Below are 19,071 nucleotides of genomic sequence, written 5' to 3' on the forward strand. Positions count from 1 at the left end.
GTGTAAAAGGTCGCAGTCCACCAGCCGGTGCCGACTGATCCGTTTCCTTCTCCACTCACGCTCTGCGAAAGGAACAGTCACCTCAGCGTGGATTCCCGACAGCTCTTCCTTGGTTCTTACACTACTGCTTAGAAGTTGGCGCTTGGTAGAATCACCGTTGCCAATGCCCGTCCCAAGCTCGCAGAAGCCCGCAGGGTCCTCGTCGCATGCACTTGCCCAGGAGGATGGCAGCGGTGTTGGCGTGACGGCAAGCTCGACCGCGTCACCAGCGCCGCCACGCAGCTTCAAGGCACCAGTGCCTGTTGCTTCTCAGTACGCAGCCAATGACATGGAGGCGGTGGAGTTAGACCCCGCTGCTCTGTGGGCAGTGCTCGACCTTCCGGCCCCGGAGTCGATGCCGTCACAGCGCACGTCGCGTCGTGTCATCTTACTCGGGCGCCCGCTCAGCGGCAAGCGCACTCTCTGCCGACGACTGTGCTTTGCAGCGGAGGCGCAGTATGCCGGCAGCGATGATGCCGCTGACAGCGGCCACGAGCGCGACGCCGTCGCGGCGGACAACGACCGGCAGCCACTCTACCATCCAAGCTCCGACGACGACGAGGATGCAGTCATCTTCTCCAACCAGCACGTCGGCGGATGTGACATGCCAGGCGCCTACTCGAGCGGTGGGGCGCTCCAGCGGTGCACGGCGGTGGGTCCGCAGGACCGGGCGAACCCACTGTCCCACGGATCGGGTGTGTGCTATGACTACGTGGTTCAGCGCGTGCCGACGCGAGTTGCGCACGGTGGCGGTGCTTCTGGCGGCGACTCTGCGTCTGCGACTCAGCGCGCATCTACTGGGTTCCTGATGACTCCTCTTGGTGGGACGGTGCGCCGCACGACAGAATTTTTCTGTTGTGACAACGCCGGCGCCTTGTCAATGGCTCTGCCCACACTCGACTACGTCGAGTCGGCGCTTGTGCTCATGGTGGTCGATGCCAGTGATGTGTCGACGATTCGCCAACAGCTGGATTACTGCTACTCGACGCTAGAGAGCTATGTAGCCAACCTATTGCGTACGCACGCACCGAACCATGACGAGGTGCGCCGCATGCAGCTCGCCGCGGCGCAGCAGGAGTACTGGTTAGCTGAGGAGCAGAAGCTGCGCGCTGTGCGCACGAACTTGGCGAGTGGCAGCAGCAGCAGCGGCAGCGGCACTGCAGGAGTTACAGCGGCCGTTTCTTCCTCTTCCTTCACTAAGGAAAGCATGCCCGACGTTCTCTTCAAGGACCCGGCAGCGAACATGGACAAGGTGAACAGCACTCAGTTTCGTGTGCCCGCCTCTGCCGGTACGGTGTGCACGATGCGCAGCGTCATTGTGTGCACCAAGATCGAGAACCTCGACCGTGCCTCGCGAGCGCTGGGGCTGACGGAAAGCGGCACCGCTGAAAACGAGGTGCTGCTCGAGCGTCTCGGCATCCCGGTCGGGCTGCGCCTCGCCATGCGGAACTCCCGGCAGTCGCTGCTGGGCTTGGTGTCGCAGCTGGTCCGTCAGTACGCCATCTACCACAGAGCTGCTCTGGCGGCGGTGTGTTCGCGCGTGTCCATGACGACCGCAGGCGCCGAGGGCGAATACGCCAACTCGGCACTTGTGAATCCCTTCTACAAGGGCCTGTGGGCGTATATTGCGTACGTGCTGTACAATGGCGAGGACCCCAACGCGTCGGTGCCGAGCGACGTTCTGCGCGTCTGCTCTGCACGAATGCACCCGCATGCGTTGCTGCCGTGCGGCCTCGATTCCGTGGACCTGCTGAACCACTTTGTCACCTCGAGCAGCGCGGAGCTGCCCGAAGGACCGTCGCTGACGTCGCCGGAGGACACTGCCGACTCGGTCATCCGCACAACATCCGAGAGCGTCATCACACCCGACGGCGTCTTCTCACTTCACCAGAGGTATATTCGCCAGGCACAGGCGGACCTGACGAGCTCGGCGCCGCTGTGGGGCAGCCGCGAAGAGGTCGCGCAAGGCGGTGAGGGCATGGTGTGGGACTCCATGTAGAGGGAGGCGCCCAACAAACGAAAAACGGACAGGGGGTGCTTGTGGCCGTTGTTGTGTTTTCCACGGAGAGAGGGGCAACCGTGATGTTGCCGCTTGCGACTGCTGCCATTCCGAGGCTCCTGGCTGCGCTTGTGGTTTTTCGCTCCGCCCTCCACCGCAGAGCCGTGCCAACCTCGACACAGACGCCGACTTGCCGCCGCCATGGCGGTAGGCAGCTGTCTGTGTGTGTCTCTCGCTATGTCGGACTCATCCATCTTGTACTAAAGAACGCAGCGGCGCAGCGCGCCTGTTCAGAGGTGTCTACAGCGCTAAGCCTTTACCGCAAGCGTGTAATCAGAGCTGCGCCGGTCTACCGCTTGTGCGGATCATCAGCTTTCCTGCGCGTAATGGCATTCAAGGACGACGAGGTTCATGCTGTCCCCACCGCCTTTTGCTGCAGGTTGCGTTCACATTTGCACCGTTGGTGGTACTCCACCTGTATCAGCGGTTCCTCCCCCACCCCTGCTGTCTGCACACATGCCCCCTCTTCTCCCATCTCTTCACCCATCGCTCACCTGGACCGGCTGCCCACATTGAACGACCTCTCATCGACGATCTTGCGGTGTTCCGCGTAGATGCGCGCACACACGATGCCACAGACGCCAACACACCGCTCGCTCGGTCTTCCACTCGGCTGAGCTCGTCCATGTGCGACGCTGCGGTTTGTCGCGCCCCAGCAATGCACCTCGTTACCACACTTGCTCTCCTCCCACGTGTAGAGCCCCTTCACTCCGGCGCTCCTGAAAAGGTACTCGTGCCCCGTGGCACGCCGCTATGTTGTCGCCCTTGTGAAGGACGGCGCAGTGGACCTCTTCAAACAGACTGACGCCTCTAGAAGCTGAGGCGCAGCCGACGCTGAGCAGCAGCAGATCCACCGCCATGACTGACCTTCCAGCAGGATTCCGCACCACTGCACTCGCACAGCGTGCGCATGTGTTCTGCGCCTCTGTGGACGAGGCGCATTGCGCTCTTCGCCGAGTCCTGTAAGAGAGTGGGTGCTAAGCGCACGGCCGCTCTCGGTGCTGGCTGTATTTTGGACAAGGACCTCGGAAAAACCTGGTGGCACTATCGTGCTACGCAGCAGCCTTCTGGACCTGCAGCCTTGCGGCTGCCAAGACCACCTGCTTTCTCTTCTGCGACATGCTCTAGTACATTCCGATACCCGGTGCGGTGAACAGCTTCTGCACAGCTGAGGCGGGCTGGTGCCCGAAGGGGACCCGCACTTCACATGCGTCCTCTACAGCACCATTGCGTCTATCATCGGCAGCCTTGCCGGTTTTGCAGGCGTGGGAGCCTTCTTGTACATCTTCTCCAAGCACAGCTACCGGTTCACTGTCATTGTGGCCATCCTCGCACCGGTCATTGTCCATCGCTAGAACCTCACCGTCGTCACCCGTGACCACGCCATGTACACCACGGGCTACGTCATCGTGTACGAGGCGTTCTCCTGCCTTGCCTGCGTGACGATGGTGCTGCTGTTGTTGCGCGGCTCGGGGAGCATGGTCCGCGCCATCGTCGCCGGCAGCGGAAGCCTTGGTGCGAGCACGGCGTACACGACGGTCTCGATCCTGTTGGAGAAGGTGTAGCCGATCGTGTCGAAAGGCGTCGGCACGTGCAACGTGGACGCCCTGGGAATGCTGCCTGTTCTCGGTCATTTTCCTTCTGGAGTCGGTGACGAAGCCGCTGAGCTTCCTGTTGATCCCGTCGGCGCGCATCTGCGACCACATCGCTGTGGAGGGCCACGATGTAAAGAAAGAGTTTAATCGCCGTCAGCAGGGGGCGGGATGGCTTGACGGCCAGCGACGCGGAGCGCGAGCGCCGTGCGCAGAGCTTGCTGGCGCATGCGCTGGCAGCGCGGCCCTGTCGTGGATCTCCCACCATTTCCCGCCCGTCCCCTCTGCCGTCATCACACGCGACTGCTTCTGTTGGCCGCTTCGGCTTTGATTCCCTCTCCGTTTCACTCGAATCTCCCATAGCGACACGCTGTGGCTGTGCGGACCCGCGTCGCCGCTCCGCGCTGCTCCCGGTTTTCTGGGTGAGTCATTCTCCAAAGTGAGCGACGTGCTACGAGACGAGCGCGCTGGTCCACGCGGAGAGGAAGTAGAGAGCTCAGCTGCACCCACCAACAGCGAGCACGACCCCTCTTTCCCCTCTCCTGCCTCGTGCCTCTACCCCAGGCACGCGTGCGAGCAGTTTGGCGGTGGCGCACTGCCAGCCCATCTGACATCCTCCCCTCCCCTCTGTCTCTCTCGTGCAATCCCATCCCCTGTGTACTCTCTCTTCCCGAACTGCTCCACGCACGCCCATCGGCAGTGCCACACCCGATTACACGCAAGCACGCACACCAGTTTCTACTCCATCCTCCCGCCTCTGCAGTAACCCCCACACACTCTTCGATCCCTTTCCCTGTTCCCCCCCCACAGACACACAGACTTCCTCCTCCATCACCACGACTACAAGATGCCGGCAGTGCACGTGAAGAGTGACAAGGTCCATTACACCTCTGAAGCGATCGAGTCACTGTATGACTATGCCACGACGCGCGTGAGACGTAACTCAGACGGCACGGTGTCGGTGGAGCCGGTGAGTCACCGACTGCTGTTCCGCACGGAGCGCCACGTGCCGCGCGTGGGCGTGATGCTGGTCGGCTGGGGCGGCAACAACGGCACGACAGTGACGGCGGGTATCCTTGCGAACAAGCTGGGTCTGAAGTGGCGCACGCGGCACGGCATGCAGTCGGCCAACTACTTTGGCTCCATTACTCAGGCCAGCACCATCAACTTGGGCATGACGCGCGACATGGACGAGGTCTTCGTTCCGCTCAAGGACGTGGTGCCGATGGTGTCGCCCGACGACCTGGTTATCGGCGGGTGGGACTGCAACAACATGAACCTCGGCGACGCGATGCGGCGCGCTGCCGTTCTGGACGTGCAGGTACAGGACGCGCTCTACTGTCACATGAGCAAGTTGTGCCCGCTGCCGGCCATCTTCGATATTGACTTCGTCGCGGCGAACCAGAAGGATCGCGCGAACAATGTGATCGACACGCAGGACCGCTGGGACGCAGTGGGCCGCGTGCGCAAGGACATCCGCGACTTCAAGGAGGCAAACAAGCTGGACAAGGTGATTGTGCTGTGGACTGCCAATACGGAGCGCTTCAGCGAGCACCGCGACGGCGTCCACGACACGGCCGAGAACCTGCTGGCGGCGGTGAAGCGCAACGAGTCGGAGTTGGCGCCATCCACGCTGTACGCGATGGCGGCCGTTCTTGAGAAGTGCAGCTTCATCAACGGCGCGCCGCAGAACACACTGTGCCCAGGGCTGGTGGAGATGGCGCGCGAGGCGAAGGTCTTTGTCGGCGGTGACGACTTCAAGAGCGGTCAGACGAAGATGAAGAGCGCCCTGGTGGAGTTCTTTGTCGGCGCCGGCATCAAGCCCGAATGCATCGCCAGCTACAACCACCTCGGCAACAACGATGGCTACAACCTGTCCAGCCACAAGCAGTTCTGCTCGAAGGAGATTACCAAGAGCAACGTGGTGGACGACATGATCAAGTCCAACTCGGTGCTCTTCCCCGAAGGCGCGAGAAAGCCAGACCACTGTATCGTCATCAAGTATATTCCCTACGTCGGGGACAGCAAGCGCGCACTAGACGAGTACACCTTCTCCATCTTCATGGGCGGCCAGCAGACAGTCGTGTTGCACAACACCTGCGAGGACTCGCTGCTTGCAGCGCCGCTCATCATTGACCTTATCGTGCTCACCGAGCTCATGGAGCGCGTTACGATCTGCGCCAGCGACGAGCTGAAGGCGCCGTCACCAGTGTCCTTCGAGCACATGGAAACGGTGCTGTCCATCCTGTCCTACCTGCTGAAGGCGCCCGCCGTGCCCGAGGGCACGCCGGTCGTTAACGCGCTCAATCGCCAGAGGGCGGCCATCGAGAACTTGCTGCGTGCCATGATTGGGCTGCCGGCCGACAGCAACATGCTGCTCGAGTGCCGCGTCCCCTTCATGCGCGAGGAGCACGTCAACGGCAAGTGACCCCGTTACCCGAAAAAGCCCTCTCGTCGACCATATATATATATATATATACGTATTTCCAGCACCCCCTACTCCCTTGACAACCCCTTGTCTTTTCGACACGGAACAGTTCTTGTGCGACCCACCACCGCCCGCCGCCCTCCCACACCCACACACACACATATACGTTCACGGGCTCTGCAGCTGAGCCGGTGCGATTTCGCGCCGCTGCACCTGTGTATGTGTATACGTATGTGTGCGGCGCAGCGTGGGAGGGTGGACGGGGTCACAGCTGGCGCAGCGACTCTCCGTTCCCCAACCCGATCCCGTACTTTTCCACACCGAAGACGGCGGCGGCCACGGGTGGTGAATGCGATCCGAGACGCAGCCCCATGCGTGCGTTCTATGTGGCAGCTATGCCCGCTGCCCCTGAATCGGCGTACATTGCCATATGATAACATTGGCTCTGGCTCGCCCAGTTTTATGTTATTTCTCTCCATGCTTTTTTATTTTCCTCGCCTCTCGCTATAAATGTGCGCCTGCATGTGACTGAAGAAAATGAGCACGCGCTCGGCTTCTGCGCCGGTGAGGGCCTCTGCGTTCGCATTATGTTTCCGTACCTCGCGCTGAAACGCCCTCGAGCGTTGAGCTCGTTGACGATGAAGTTTGTGGTCATGTCTTCTGTCTCGCAAATCGTTTCACATGTGAGGATCGAGCTGGGTGCGAGCTGCTTGACAGGTGTGTGCCTGTGGCGCGTCGAGGTACAGCAACGGACTTTTCGTTTGTACGGGGTGTATCTCTATTCACGACCACGTAAGGCACTAGTCGCCGCCCACGCGATCAGCAAACCACGGCCCTGTTAGCCGATAGCGCGACACCGCGCACGAACGCCTCCGACGCGCTGGACTCGCCATGGATCGTGCCTCCTTCTTTTTCGCAATGCTCTCCCCCTGTAAGGACGGACGACAAACGCGTTCTTCTTGCCTCCCCCCTCCACTTTCCAGCACCGATAAACGCGTGGGATGCACACGGCCTCCTTGGGCGATCGAGCCTCGTCTCCTGTTGTTGCGCTGCAACGGCCTGCCTTGTGTCTGCGCAAATCGACGACATACACACACACACATGCACATGCACACCGACAACGGCTCCCCTGAGGCGTCGACACGGCCGTTGCGATCGCGCACCGCGATCGAGGGCAAAATGCAACAATGAAAAGAACATCACGTCGTTTTCGAAACGTGTTGCTGTCACTGCGGCGCTCTGCACGACTCCCGCCTCCGCAGCCGCCTCTTTCTTTCGCCCATCGTACAGCGGCACCGTAAGCAGCGACAGTAGCCAGCGGCGAGCCACCCACTTCAAGAGATTGGCTCTGTCGTCCGCCTAGCGGGGTATAAGCGGGCTCCGGCGCAACGTCGATGGGGATGTCATGAGTGTGTGTGTGTGTGGGGAGGCTACATCCAGCCCGGTGCTGTCGCTCTTTTTGAAAAAGCGCCGTGGGTGCGGAATATTTCGGTGCTGGGCGTCAGCTGCGAGGCTTGCGGCTCCAGGTGTAGTGTCACCTAGAGTCTGTGCTACTTCCTCGGTAGGCGTTTTGACAGAGCACGTCAACATCTCCCGCCACGCCATGTTCGCGGACCGCTTCGGCATCGCGTGAACGCTCGAGAAAAACTGCTGCAACCGGGGGGGGGACTCGTCGAAGCCCCCCCGAGTGCTTTCTGTCCGACTCACTGCAGCAAGCTCATGATGGTGCGCCGATAAAGGCAAGACTTTCGTGGAACGCATTGAAGGACGGGAGCTTGAGGAATCACACTTACTCCTTCCTCACCCCACCGCGGCCCGCAGACGGGGAAGGTGAAGTGCTTTATTGGCTGCGATGCCGGCTGATTTTTCTTCCCACAGCCGGCAGTGTGAGATGAAGGTGAGCTGAGCACGACGCAGTTGACAGCCGACCGTACCGGCGGCGGCGAGGAGAAGCTCGTCCTCATTTTTCGCCTCGCGCCACCGCATGGCTCTCGTGTGTCGCAGGAGCGAAACTGCGGCACATCCGCGGGCTCGCAGACACAAACAGCCGCTTCCGTTCCTGCAGGCTATTGAGGGTGTCCAGCTCGCTGGGCGGCCAGCCGTTGTGCTGAGGCGTCGTCATGATGCACATGTTTTGAGGCTGCTCACCTACTCGGCGTCTGCTCGGTGCAACGCTGACGTCATTGCGCGCGACTCTGGTCTTGCCGACGTCATGACGGCCGAGCACATGGACGCTATCGGACGGCAGAACCCGCCAGTGTATCGTGAACTTCACTTGTGAGAGAGGCCTGATAGCGCTTTAGAAGGTAATGGGCCGCACCGTGCGCGCCATGTCCATGAAGACGCCGTGGTGTCTCTGTTTTACTGCGCCACGCCCCCGCGCCTTAGGCTCCCTCTGCGTTGCACTCGGTTTTCGTTGTGTCGGGTGCCACAAACCGAAATATATGCCGTCGCCGGTGGTGCGCATGTCTTGCCCTTCCACTCCTACACACGCGCCCTTTGTGTCGTGTGTTGTGGGTGTGCTCTTGGCTGCAGGTGGGGCTCCTCCACCCCGTCGTCCCCGGTCCGTCGACGTGCGTGCTCAGACCACACACCACCACTGCTACTCGGCCCTGTCATCAGTGCTCGGTTTTTGATTCGCTGTCACACTCTCTGCCATGCTGCCTCCCCACCTCCTTGCCCGCTGCCTATGGGACCACTCCCCGCGCCACCCCTCCCTTCCGACTACGTCCACCAACGCCGGCGAGCGCACACGCGCGCAGAGCCGTTGTGTAGAGGAGAGAAAAAAGAACGATAAGACGCAAAAAAAAAGTCACAACGTTTTGCCTTTCGCGCCCCCGCACTGCACCTCTCCGCCGCCTGCCGCTTCGTTACCCACGCCGTTGCCCGTTCCCTTCAGTATCTGCCCCGGCGTGCGCGCTCTCGTTTCGTCCGCTGAGCACGCTACATGCCGTCATGAACACGGACGAGCGCTACAAGCTCCTCCGCAGCGTCGGAGAGGAGTGCGTTCAGGAAAGCGAGCTGCGAAACCTTATCGAAAAGAAGCCGCTTATTCGCTGCTACGACGGCTTCGAGCCCTCCGGCCGCATGCACATTGCCCAGGGTGTCTTCAAGGCAGTAAATGTCAACAAGTGCACCGCCGCCGGGTGCGAGTTTGTCTTCTGGGTGGCGGACTGGTTTGCGCTCATGAACGACAAGGTCGGTGGCGAACTGGAGAAGATTCGCGTTGTCGGCCGGTACCTTATTGAGGTGTGGAAGGCGGCGGGCATGGATATGGACAAGGTTTTGTTTCTCTGGAGCAGCGAGGAGATCACGAGCCACGCCGACACGTACTGGCGCATGGTGCTCGACATTGGCCGCCAGAATACGATTGCCCGCATCAAGAAATGCTGCACCATCATGGGCAAGACGGAAGGCACGCTGACGGCGGCACAGGTGCTGTACCCGCTGATGCAGTGCTGCGACATCTTCTTTCTCAAGGCCGACATCTGCCAGCTAGGCCTGGACCAGCGCAAGGTGAACATGCTCGCACGCGAGTACTGCGACCTGATCGGCCGCAAGTTGAAGCCGGTCATTCTGTCACACCACATGCTGGCCGGTCTGAAGCAGGGGCAGGCAAAGATGAGTAAGAGTGATCCGGACAGTGCCATCTTCATGGAAGACACCGCGGAGGATGTGGCACGTAAGATCCGTCAGGCCTACTGTCCGCGCGTCAAGCAGTCCGCCACCGCCATCACAGATGACGGGGCGCCGGTCGCCACGGACGACCGCAACCCGGTGCTGGACTACTTCCAGTGTGTCGTCTACGCCCGACCCGGCGCTGCGGCCACTGTTGACGGCACCACGTACGCGACCTACGAGGACCTCGAGCAGGCTTTTGTGAGCGACGAGGTCAGCGAGGATGCCCTTAAGTCGTGCCTGATTGATGAGGTGAACGCCCTGCTGGAGCCGGTGCGCCAACATTTTGCGTCAAACAAGGAGGCTCACGAGCTGCTGGAGGCGGTCAAGTCGTACCGAAAGGATGGGGCGACGCTTCCACTGGCCGAGACAGCGCTCCCTGCCGCCCCCGAAAAGCCGCACGCGTGCATGTGGATGCCGGCACTGCTGAAAGTGCCGCTGGATGTCGCGGAGGGGATGATCAAAGCCACCAAGGACTTCATCGCCGCACACCCGGAAGGCGTGGTGACACTGGTGCTGCCGGACTGGTCGGCAGTGGCCAGTGACGAAATCACCGGGGTGGAGAAAGATGTCTCGGCTGCCCTGCAGGTGAGCTGTGCACTTCTCAAGGCGTATGGACTGCCGAGCTCGGTAAAGATCGTGACGGAGAACGAGGTCATTCTCGGCAACCGAAACGACTTCTGGGTGACCGTAATTGGCATTGCTCGCAAGAACCGGCTGAGCCACATCGAGGAGCTGTACGGGGGAGAGGTGCGCAACACCGGTCAGGTCATTGCTGCCCTCATGCGCGTTGCCACAGCTCTGATGCTCTCTGTCTCGCACGTCATCTCAACCTCGCTGGATGGGCACATCAACGCCTTCGCCCGCGAGTACACGAAGGAGCGCATCGAGTGCGTGCAGACACTGGAGGGACGCATCCCGGCGCTGCACCGCCCTGGCGCTGCCCCGGCGGTGCTCGGTGCCGACGACGTCCTATACCTGGACGACAATGACATGGACATCCGCCGTAAAATCAAGAAGGCGTACTCGGCGCCGAATGAGGAGGCCAACCCGGTCATATCGGTCGCTCAGCACCTTCTCGCACAACATGGAGCCCTCAGCATCGAGCGCGGGGAGGCCAACGGTGGAAACGTAAGCTACAACACGCCAGAGGCCCTCATGGCAGACTGCGGCAGCGGTGCTCTCCACCCCGCCGACCTCAAGGCGACGGTGTTGCAGCTTCTGCTGGACCGATCGGCGGAGGCACGCGCGCTGCTCAACGGCGAGCTCAAGAAGAATATAACCGTTCTTCGCAACGCGGAGAAGAAGATGGCAAAGAGGAGGTAAGAGGGACGGCGTGGAGGCGGGGGAAGGGTTGTGGGTGGTGTAGGCGAAGAGCCCCCCCTCCCCCCGTGCCGAGCTTCTCCCTCCCCCCGCCTCGTTTCGTTTCGCTACACGCGTGTAACAGTGTGCATAACGAGTTTGCGTGTGAGTAAAGTACTAGGCCGCCCCGAGGCAACCTCATGCAGGGAGGGGGGGGGGTAAAAAAGGGGTCATGTGCGATGTCTGTCTCGCCTGCACACGCGTCTGTGTGCCTTCACTAGGCACTGATGCGTGGCGTAGGAGCGCCTCATCGGTCCAGAAGAGGAAAGGAAAGCTAGTAGATACGGGCGCACCGCGCTCAGCCGATGATGGGCTGATGCCTCAAGGCACGAGAGGAGACGAGGAGGCAATCAGACACATGCGCGCGCTGTGACGGCTGCATATTGCTGGGACTACCTCATCGACTCACTCAACGACCTCCTCCACTTCGCAGATGTTGCGGCGTCGTTGCCTCCTTTCACAGGACATCAGGTGTGCGCAACGCACAACGCGGCACTGTGAAGGAAAACGCCGTGCCTGTTTATTTCTGTGCAGTGGTTGTGTATTGCCCTGGTGTCGACGCTCTCCTCCTCCCCATCCCCGCGTCTCTCTGCGCCCGCCCAACGCTTTGGCCGCTGCCTTTTTGTGGCTGTTGCCTGTCAACTTTACGACACAAGAGCAGGAGAGACGATAGCCCATTTCTCTCTTGCAGAACCCTCCACGCCTTTGACACTCTGCATACGGAAGTGGTGAGGGAGGTGCTCACACATACGTGTGCGTGTGATGCATAGCAAAGATGCATGCTGGCCGCCCAGCTGGCACTAAAACAGTAGGCGATGTGCTGTGCCACTCTGCAAGCGATAAGTTCAGTGGCGTGAAGAAGCCGCGCTATGACTCTGTGCGACTCTCCCCGCGTGACGCGTCTGCCTTTCTTCAGCAGCAGCCGGTGCAGCCCTCCACTCCGCGGGAGGACAAGCCACGTCGCGCAGCTGTCATACAGCGACGCAGCCAGCACAGCCGCTCCGCAGGCAGCGGCGCCTCGCGCCGCCCTGTCGATGAGGCGCTCTTTTGTGCCCTCAGGATGGAGAGCCAAGCCGATGTACTGAGGCAGTTGCGGGCGCATGGGCTGGCGATGCTCACAAAGGACTTTGGAGCGCTCTGCAGCAGCCTCAGCCTGCATAGCATACGGGTAGAGGAGTTCACATACCTCTGCGCTGCTGTGCTCCAATGCGATCTGCAGCCTCGCGACTGCGAAGTTGTCTTTGCGTTTCTCCGGGCAGAACGCGCATCGGGTGGTGGAATGAGCGTCACGCACCTTCTGGAGCGGTTGCGGACGCTGTTTGAGCCTCTCGAAGTGGTGTGCGCGTTGCAGCTCAAGTGCCTCCTCGAAACACGCAGGCTTGATTACTGCAACGTGTCGCTCAATGAACTGAAGAAGGCTGAGGCTGGGTTGCGCTCCCTTCTCGTCGACGACCCGCTCGATCTTGAAGTGGGCGCGCAGTGGGAGCATCTCGAGGACGAGCTGCAACGGCTGCATCTGCGCTTTGCGGTCCCCGTACCAACGTTTCGCTTGCTGGTGCGTCGCTCGGCGCGCGCTCTTCGGTCGGCGGTGCGCGCGCTGGGTTGGGATGGGAAGATACAACGGCGTCTCTGGCAAGAGGAAGACGAGGAGCCCAGCAATGATGGGGTGCAGGAGCCACTCCGCGCCTTTGATCTTGGTGGCCTCCGTACATGTACAGTAAAGGAGATTTGCAACGAGGGTGGCGTGCAGGACAGGAGCACCGCCGTTCTCTCCGCAGTGGCGAAGCTGTACCATCATCGCCTGACTTTGGGAGCACAGTCCCTGGCCGCCGCTGAGCGGCTGCACCCTGCGCTCGGGGCAACCGTGCGGACCGCCAGCCGTGTCTCGTCCTTGAGCTCGCCAAAGTCCGCGGCCGATCTGACACACCCCCGCTTCAGAGCCGACCTCTACGCTGTTTTTCCAGACGCGCCATCTTGCACAGCGGCGAGGAGGGAGGCTTTCACTGCAAACTAGTGACGAGGCGAGGTGACCAGCTGTAAGTGGGGGACAGCGGCGCCACAGGAGCGAGTGAAATGGCCTAGCATACGTGGTCTCTTGTGGAAGACGCTCTATTCGCTTTCCACTTCTCATTTTGTGTGCGTCTGTCTCCTCGCGTGCCCTCTCCCTTCCTTCCCCAAAAAATGTCCTTACGGCTAGGCTCTTGTGCACTACTGGTGGGCGGCGTTACGCGGGTGTTTCTCCAGTTTCGTCTCAAATCGTGTGCGTAGCACATCAGATGTGTCTTTCGTCATTTTCCTCCAAGCTCTGCACCTTTTGCGTCCCTTCGCGCTTTCCTCTGGCCATCGGAACGCACGCAATGCGACCGGGGAAAAGCAAAGGAGGAGGAGGAGGGGGGGATGGGGTTGATGTGGAGCCTTACACGCAGCCCTGTCCCCGCGGAGATGACGCGCGCTCTTTGCGCCTGCTGTTTACGCCTTTGGATTTTGGCTCTCCTTAATTGTACCATACCCATGTCATACACAAAGCAGAAGAGAAGAGTGCGGCAGCAATGGAAACGGAGGCCGACCTCCAGGTAGTCTTCTCCGAAGGAGGGCTCGCACGGGGGATTCTCACTGTGCTCCTGCAGACTCCCTCGGAGCTGGGGTATGTCGGAGCGGGTGACGTATGAAGTGTGCGTCACTTCACTCCACCAACCGCACACTGGGGTGCGCACCTGCTCTCTCAGTCGCCGCTCACTCCTCTGCCTTTCCGTTCCTCCAGTCTCATTCAACTTTCCTCACCTTGTGTACGTGTACGTGTACGTGTACGTGTGTGTGTGTGTGCTAGCGTGGGGCCGTTGCACGAGACATGCGCCTTTTAGTCATGTGTGCGTTTTTGGCAGCCTTCTGCACGGTGGCAGCGGTGCTGCCTGCCACGGCGCTGCGGGTGAAACCCACCATCACGGCTCTCACCTTCGACGTGGGCAAGGAAGAGGTGTGCCTGTATTCGATTGGGAAGGACTTCTACGAGGGCGTGACTATGCACTACCACGTCATGGAGGGAGAGAACGACTTTGACGTGTTCATTCGGGATGTGGACGGACACATGATCTACGCCTCCTACGCGGGTGAGCATGGCGCCGAAGACCGTGTATATTTCACGACACGTGCAAAGAAGGAACACGCATACTGTATCGACAATCGTGACTACTCGGGCGAGCTGAAGGTGATCAAGATGGAAGTTGGGCTGACCTCTCTCAAGCGCTGGAAGAACCGCATAGACCCGCTTCGGAAGCTCATGACACGCACGGATGGCTTCGTGATGGGCATGCACGATGACCAGATCCTGCTTCGGATGAAGGAGCAGGGCATCCGAGAGTGGGTAGAAAAGATCTTCACCTTGTTGACGGTGCGCTTAGTGGCCGAGGCTTTCATCATGGCAGTCATCGCGCTGCTTAACGTTCTCAGCATCACGTACCTCTTTCGCCGAGCGTCCCTGCAGCACCCGCTTACGGGAAGCACGGCGAGGAGGTGAGGTGTGCTGCGAGAGGTCCTCTATGCAGTACAATTCTCTGACACGTTCTTATTTCATGAAGTTCACCCACGTTCGGCAAGTAGCCTTGCGTGAGGAGGAGTCGCTATGGCGTGGTCAACTATATCGCGTAGCAGAAGCTTTGCGGACTCCACACACACACGCTGGCGGAGATGTGGACGGTTGTGTGAGTTCGTGTGTTGCTCGTATGTGCATGGGCAGGCTTGTGCTACTCGAGTTCTCTTCCTCCCCTTTCTCTTGTTCCCCATTCTACACATCTTCGATGTTCAGATCCAGCTTGTCTTGAAGAGCCATGGAAGCAGCAGACAACAGCGTAGTCCACCACCACGACACAGCACCGAGTTGCCGTCACCCGGATCCTTGGTCTCGGTTTCGCTAGTGCGCCTCGCGCTGGTCCCTTTTTTTTGCGGACCGTGTGCCAACGGAGGGAAGTTGCAAGTGCGCCGCTTTATCGCACGGCATTCCACCCCCTCCCGTGTCATACCCTCTTACTCGGGTCTCTTCCTCACGGCGTGCACGACCGTTGCCTCTTTCATTTCCTGTTTGGCTGCTGCGCTGACTTCTACTTGTGCCTCTATCGCCGCCGCATCTCCAGTCACGTCTCCTCTCTCTCTCGCCCACGAAGATCGTCACCGTATCCACCACTCCCACCCCCGCTTCCTTCGTATCTTTTCCACCACTGATACGGAAGAGTTTCCACGGTTGGCTGTTCCTTGATCGTCGTGACCGTTCCTTCAACCCATAACTCAGCACGTCATAGCATTACTTGTAGGCATTAGGCTAACATGTTCCGTCGCATCACCCTTCCGATAGGCGCCAGTGCTTCCCTGAGCGCCTTACACATGGCCGCTCGCGCGGGCTCCCACAAGCCCACGACGCACGACTGGTCACAGATCTTTCCACTGCACATGACCACTGAGGCACGCGCCGCCCTGCAGGCGCAGAGTCACCGCACCGTTTCCGCGGTAGTTCCTGGCAAGATGTTCATGCGCCACTGGATCGTGGCGGAGCAGTCCACCGTGTCTGTCGTGAATCGTGTCATCTCGGGTATGATCGCGGTCTTTACTATGATTTGGGCGGCTGGGTACGCCACACTGGGCTACAATGGACACAACTCCGCGCACGTAGCTGGGTGGATTTTCATCGCCTACTGGCTCGTACTGCACACGCACATGATGTGGCTGGCCCCCACAATGCTCGGCCTCGCCCTCCTGGAGCTCGCGCTGAACTGATTCGACGCAGGAAGATGATGGTGGGGCAAAGTGCTTATGTGGACGAACGTGCCCGCGCATCTCTGTATGTGCCATTTGGAGGGGGGATGTGGGGCGCAGTGGGTTGGTTTCGTGAGCCCATCCCTCCACCTCTTTTGTGCAATGCTGTGTGTAGACCGGTAAAGCAGATGCTGACACGGCGTTGCAACACATTGCTGTAGTGATAGTGTATGGCGATGGTGGCAGCGGCGCGCTAACAGAGGGAGGAGAAGGCGAGGATGGGTGATGGGTGGAAGCAGTCACAGGAGTGCTCGCCTTGACTAACTCAGCTCCATCATTCCTCATCGCTCCTCGTCTCTCTCTGTCTTGTGTGTTCTCTGCACACCTAACCACAAAACGTGCGCGCGCGCTCGACTGGCATAGCAGAGAAGCGTGTGCGTGTGCTTGTGGGGAGGGGAGGGGTTGCTGCCGACAGCTGGTGCACTCTCTCTCCGTGTGTGTGTGTTTTCGTTCTTTTTCGTGTGCGGTGGGCTCTTCGCCCGTGATGCGTACCCGTGTCCCCTTTCCCCTTAGCGACTTAGGCCGCCGATGCATTTGACCTTTGCACGCGCTCCTCTTGTGTTCCGTTTGTTTCGTGGGTTCGCTGTTCGCCCTCCCGCACCCCCGTCATCTTTTCGTGTGGTTCTTCTCCTCATCTCTCCCCCATCTTCCCTTTCCACACATCGAACGTCCAGGCAACCGAAGACGCATCGACACGGCCCCATGTCAGTGCACCTGACGCGGACTCCCTTTTCTTTTAGAGCAGAGGTGCACCGCCTTGATGGTGACGCAGTGTGAGGGGGAGGAAGGGGCGCACGTCAGTGCGTGGCATCCAGGGTCCACTTCCCACATGCTGTGTGGGGGTAGGCCAGGCAGCCCCCGCCGCCCCTTAACCCTGCCAATGCCGAGTCGCCGCTTCCGGTGGTGACGGGGTCAGGCGCCGACAGCGTAGGGTGCGGTGAGGTCCTGGATGTCGCCGCGTCGGAGCGGCCCGTCACGGTGGGCACGTCTGCGCCATCCGTGCGGCGGGCAGAGTGCCGGCGTGACTGGAAGGCATCTGACCGGGCCCCCACACGGCCCGCTGGTGGTGAGGCGCCTGGGCCACCCCGAGGAGGACGCGCCACGTGGCGCCGGCACAATGGGGTGCGGTGGGAGTGGGGGAGCGGCTGTGAGGGGACATGCGAGGCGTGTAGTGCGTAGAGGGTGACGCAGGGACCGTGCTCAGGTGACCGAGTCGGCGCACTGCTGGAGCCTGCGCCCTTCGCTGCTTCGCACCACGCGATGGGGGGGGGAGCCTGTGACGGCGCGGGGGAGGGACGTCGAGCAGAGTTTGAGCGCGTACTGCACGGCTGCAAGTGGATACATGTGGAAATGGAGCAAAGCGTGTATCCTCTTTGAGCGAAATCCCAAACCTGAACATCGCTCGATGCAGTGGCAGTGGAAGGGGCCGAGCGGCTCCAGAAAGTGCTTGTGGGCCCAGCCCCTTGACGAATGTTTAAGCGAAGTGTGCATTCTGCGAGAGGCGCGGTTCACCCCTGCACACGGGCACGGTACTCGCTGCCTCTGTGGACTTCAGCTCTCCGGTGTGGCAAACGAATGCATCTCCGGCGACGGCGACTTAGTGGGCATGCAGGCGGACATACGGAGGGGTATAGGCCCTCCCCTCATTTTTCAAAGGCGAGATTGATGCGGCCACGGTCTGGCTTTGCTTCAGTGATCACGATATGATGAATCTGTGCCTCAGGCAATGAACCCTGACAGCGAATTCTCCCGCGCCGTTTCTCTTGCCCACGCCCTGCTCTTCTCTCCACAAAGCCAGCAAGTGCCTGTACACAAGTCTCTGTGCAAGAATTTGGATACACGCGAGCCTACCCTTCTCACATACCACTAATCCCACCCCATAGCGATCTCTCTCTCACGTTAGAGGAGCCGTGCCAGACAGGAATATTCTGTATGCTGTCGTGGCGTTGATGATGCAGAGGAGCCCCCGTTTCCGCTGCGTTGCGATGGACTGGTCACCCAAAGCCAGCAGTGCATAGGCTCCCCGTACACTGCCAAGCCTCGCGCGGCCTCACGTCCGCGGAAATCACCAAGGAGTACACCAACTGTGGACCGTGCCTCGTCAGCGTCGACGATTTGGGAAAAGGCGGACGCCTTACGCACATGAGGATTCCAATTGTGGATGGCTCGATCATTCATGCTGCTGAGGGGAGAGGGGGTGCAGGTGTCGGCGGCGTAAGCCCGTCGCCTCGAGGGCCCCGCTCAGAGGACCAGCTCCAAGGTTGCTGTCAGCCGATTCAGGGACAGCCGCCCGCGCCCGCTGCCGGGAGACGAAGCGGATGCGGGCATGGGACGAGTGTCGGTGGGCCTGGAAAGACATGGATGCTGCTGTCTTGGAGGAGCTCCATCACGGACAGACACACCAACGGGGGAGGATCCGTGGTCGCTCTTCCACATCCCCTCCTCCGTGCTCGACCAGTGGCATGTAAGCGAGGCGTCGCTGCAGGGCAGACACAGCGTGTGCCGGCTCATCCTGGTAGCGGCTGCGGACGGGCCCAGCCCCAATCCGTCGACGCCGTGCTCCCCGAAGCCATGGGGATGCAAGCGTCGCCAAGCGATCTCTGGCCTGGAGAGCGCGCTCTTGACCGGGCAGGGAGGGACTGCCGCCCAGGTGCCGTCTGCTCCACCGCGACGTAGCGCGGGCCTCTGCTGAACACTCACCTTGTCCAACTCGTCAGAACCAACCCGTGCTGCCCAGGCTGGTGCACGATGCAGACCCTCTTCGTTGTCGTCTTGACGAGCTGCGGATGCGCATTACCTGCACTACTTCTTTGCCCAGGGGCACCGCTACAGCGGGAGCGGGGGCATGGCTGAAAGATTTGCCGAGGGAGGCCAGGAAGGCGATGCAGCACTACGCAATGAACGTGCGGAGCACGCGGCACGTCAGGCTGCGCAGAGTTGGGTGGCCGTCGACGATGTCGAGTACGTGCCGTTCAACGACGGCGTTGTCGTGTTGAATGTGTGGAGGGCACGCATTCTTTTATGACGACTCATCCAGGAGGAGGAGCATGTGCTGCGAGCCGTGACGAGGCGGCAGTGCGTAGAGACGTTGTCGTCGGTGCACTTCTTGC

At 60.6% G+C, this 19,071-nt stretch overlaps 6 protein-coding genes and 1 pseudogene across 6 annotated transcripts, besides 1 other annotated feature; all 7 read left to right on the forward strand.

Moving 5' to 3' along the window:
* Positions 1 to 163: 163 nt before the first annotated feature.
* LMXM_14_1350 (conserved hypothetical protein) lies at positions 164 to 2,038 on the forward strand (the record flags this gene model as incomplete). The annotated part of the gene is made up of 1 exon (XM_003873461.1): positions 164 to 2,038. The coding sequence occupies one exon, from the start codon at positions 164 to 166 to the stop codon at positions 2,036 to 2,038; it is 1,875 nt and encodes a 624-aa protein (XP_003873510.1).
* Positions 2,039 to 3,225: 1,187 nt separating this feature from the next.
* LMXM_14_1355 lies at positions 3,226 to 4,021 on the forward strand (annotated as a pseudogene).
* Positions 3,226 to 4,021: a sequence feature.
* Positions 4,022 to 4,537: 516 nt separating this feature from the next.
* Positions 4,538 to 6,118, forward strand: LMXM_14_1360 (myo-inositol-1-phosphate synthase; the record flags this gene model as incomplete). The annotated part of the gene is made up of 1 exon (XM_003873462.1): positions 4,538 to 6,118. One exon carries the CDS (start codon positions 4,538 to 4,540, stop codon positions 6,116 to 6,118), a length of 1,581 nt encoding a protein of 526 aa, XP_003873511.1.
* A 2,955-nt stretch (positions 6,119 to 9,073) lies between these two features.
* On the forward strand, positions 9,074 to 11,122 carry LMXM_14_1370 (putative tyrosyl-tRNA synthetase; the record flags this gene model as incomplete). Its single annotated transcript, XM_003873463.1, has 1 exon — positions 9,074 to 11,122. The coding sequence occupies one exon, from the start codon at positions 9,074 to 9,076 to the stop codon at positions 11,120 to 11,122; it is 2,049 nt and encodes a 682-aa protein (XP_003873512.1).
* Positions 11,123 to 12,218: 1,096 nt separating this feature from the next.
* LMXM_14_1380 (hypothetical protein, unknown function) lies at positions 12,219 to 13,172 on the forward strand (the record flags this gene model as incomplete). Its single annotated transcript, XM_003873464.1, has 1 exon — positions 12,219 to 13,172. The coding sequence occupies one exon, from the start codon at positions 12,219 to 12,221 to the stop codon at positions 13,170 to 13,172; it is 954 nt and encodes a 317-aa protein (XP_003873513.1).
* Positions 13,173 to 14,006: 834 nt separating this feature from the next.
* LMXM_14_1390 (conserved hypothetical protein) lies at positions 14,007 to 14,672 on the forward strand (the record flags this gene model as incomplete). Its single annotated transcript, XM_003873465.1, has 1 exon — positions 14,007 to 14,672. One exon carries the CDS (start codon positions 14,007 to 14,009, stop codon positions 14,670 to 14,672), a length of 666 nt encoding a protein of 221 aa, XP_003873514.1.
* An 803-nt stretch (positions 14,673 to 15,475) lies between these two features.
* On the forward strand, positions 15,476 to 15,922 carry LMXM_14_1395 (conserved hypothetical protein; the record flags this gene model as incomplete). Its single annotated transcript, XM_003873466.1, has 1 exon — positions 15,476 to 15,922. One exon carries the CDS (start codon positions 15,476 to 15,478, stop codon positions 15,920 to 15,922), a length of 447 nt encoding a protein of 148 aa, XP_003873515.1.
* Between the last annotated feature and the right edge of the window lie 3,149 nt (positions 15,923 to 19,071).

This window comes from Leishmania mexicana, chromosome 14 (genome assembly GCF_000234665.1).
Source record: "Leishmania mexicana MHOM/GT/2001/U1103 complete genome, chromosome 14".
NCBI classification, from domain to species: domain Eukaryota; phylum Euglenozoa; class Kinetoplastea; order Trypanosomatida; family Trypanosomatidae; genus Leishmania; species Leishmania mexicana.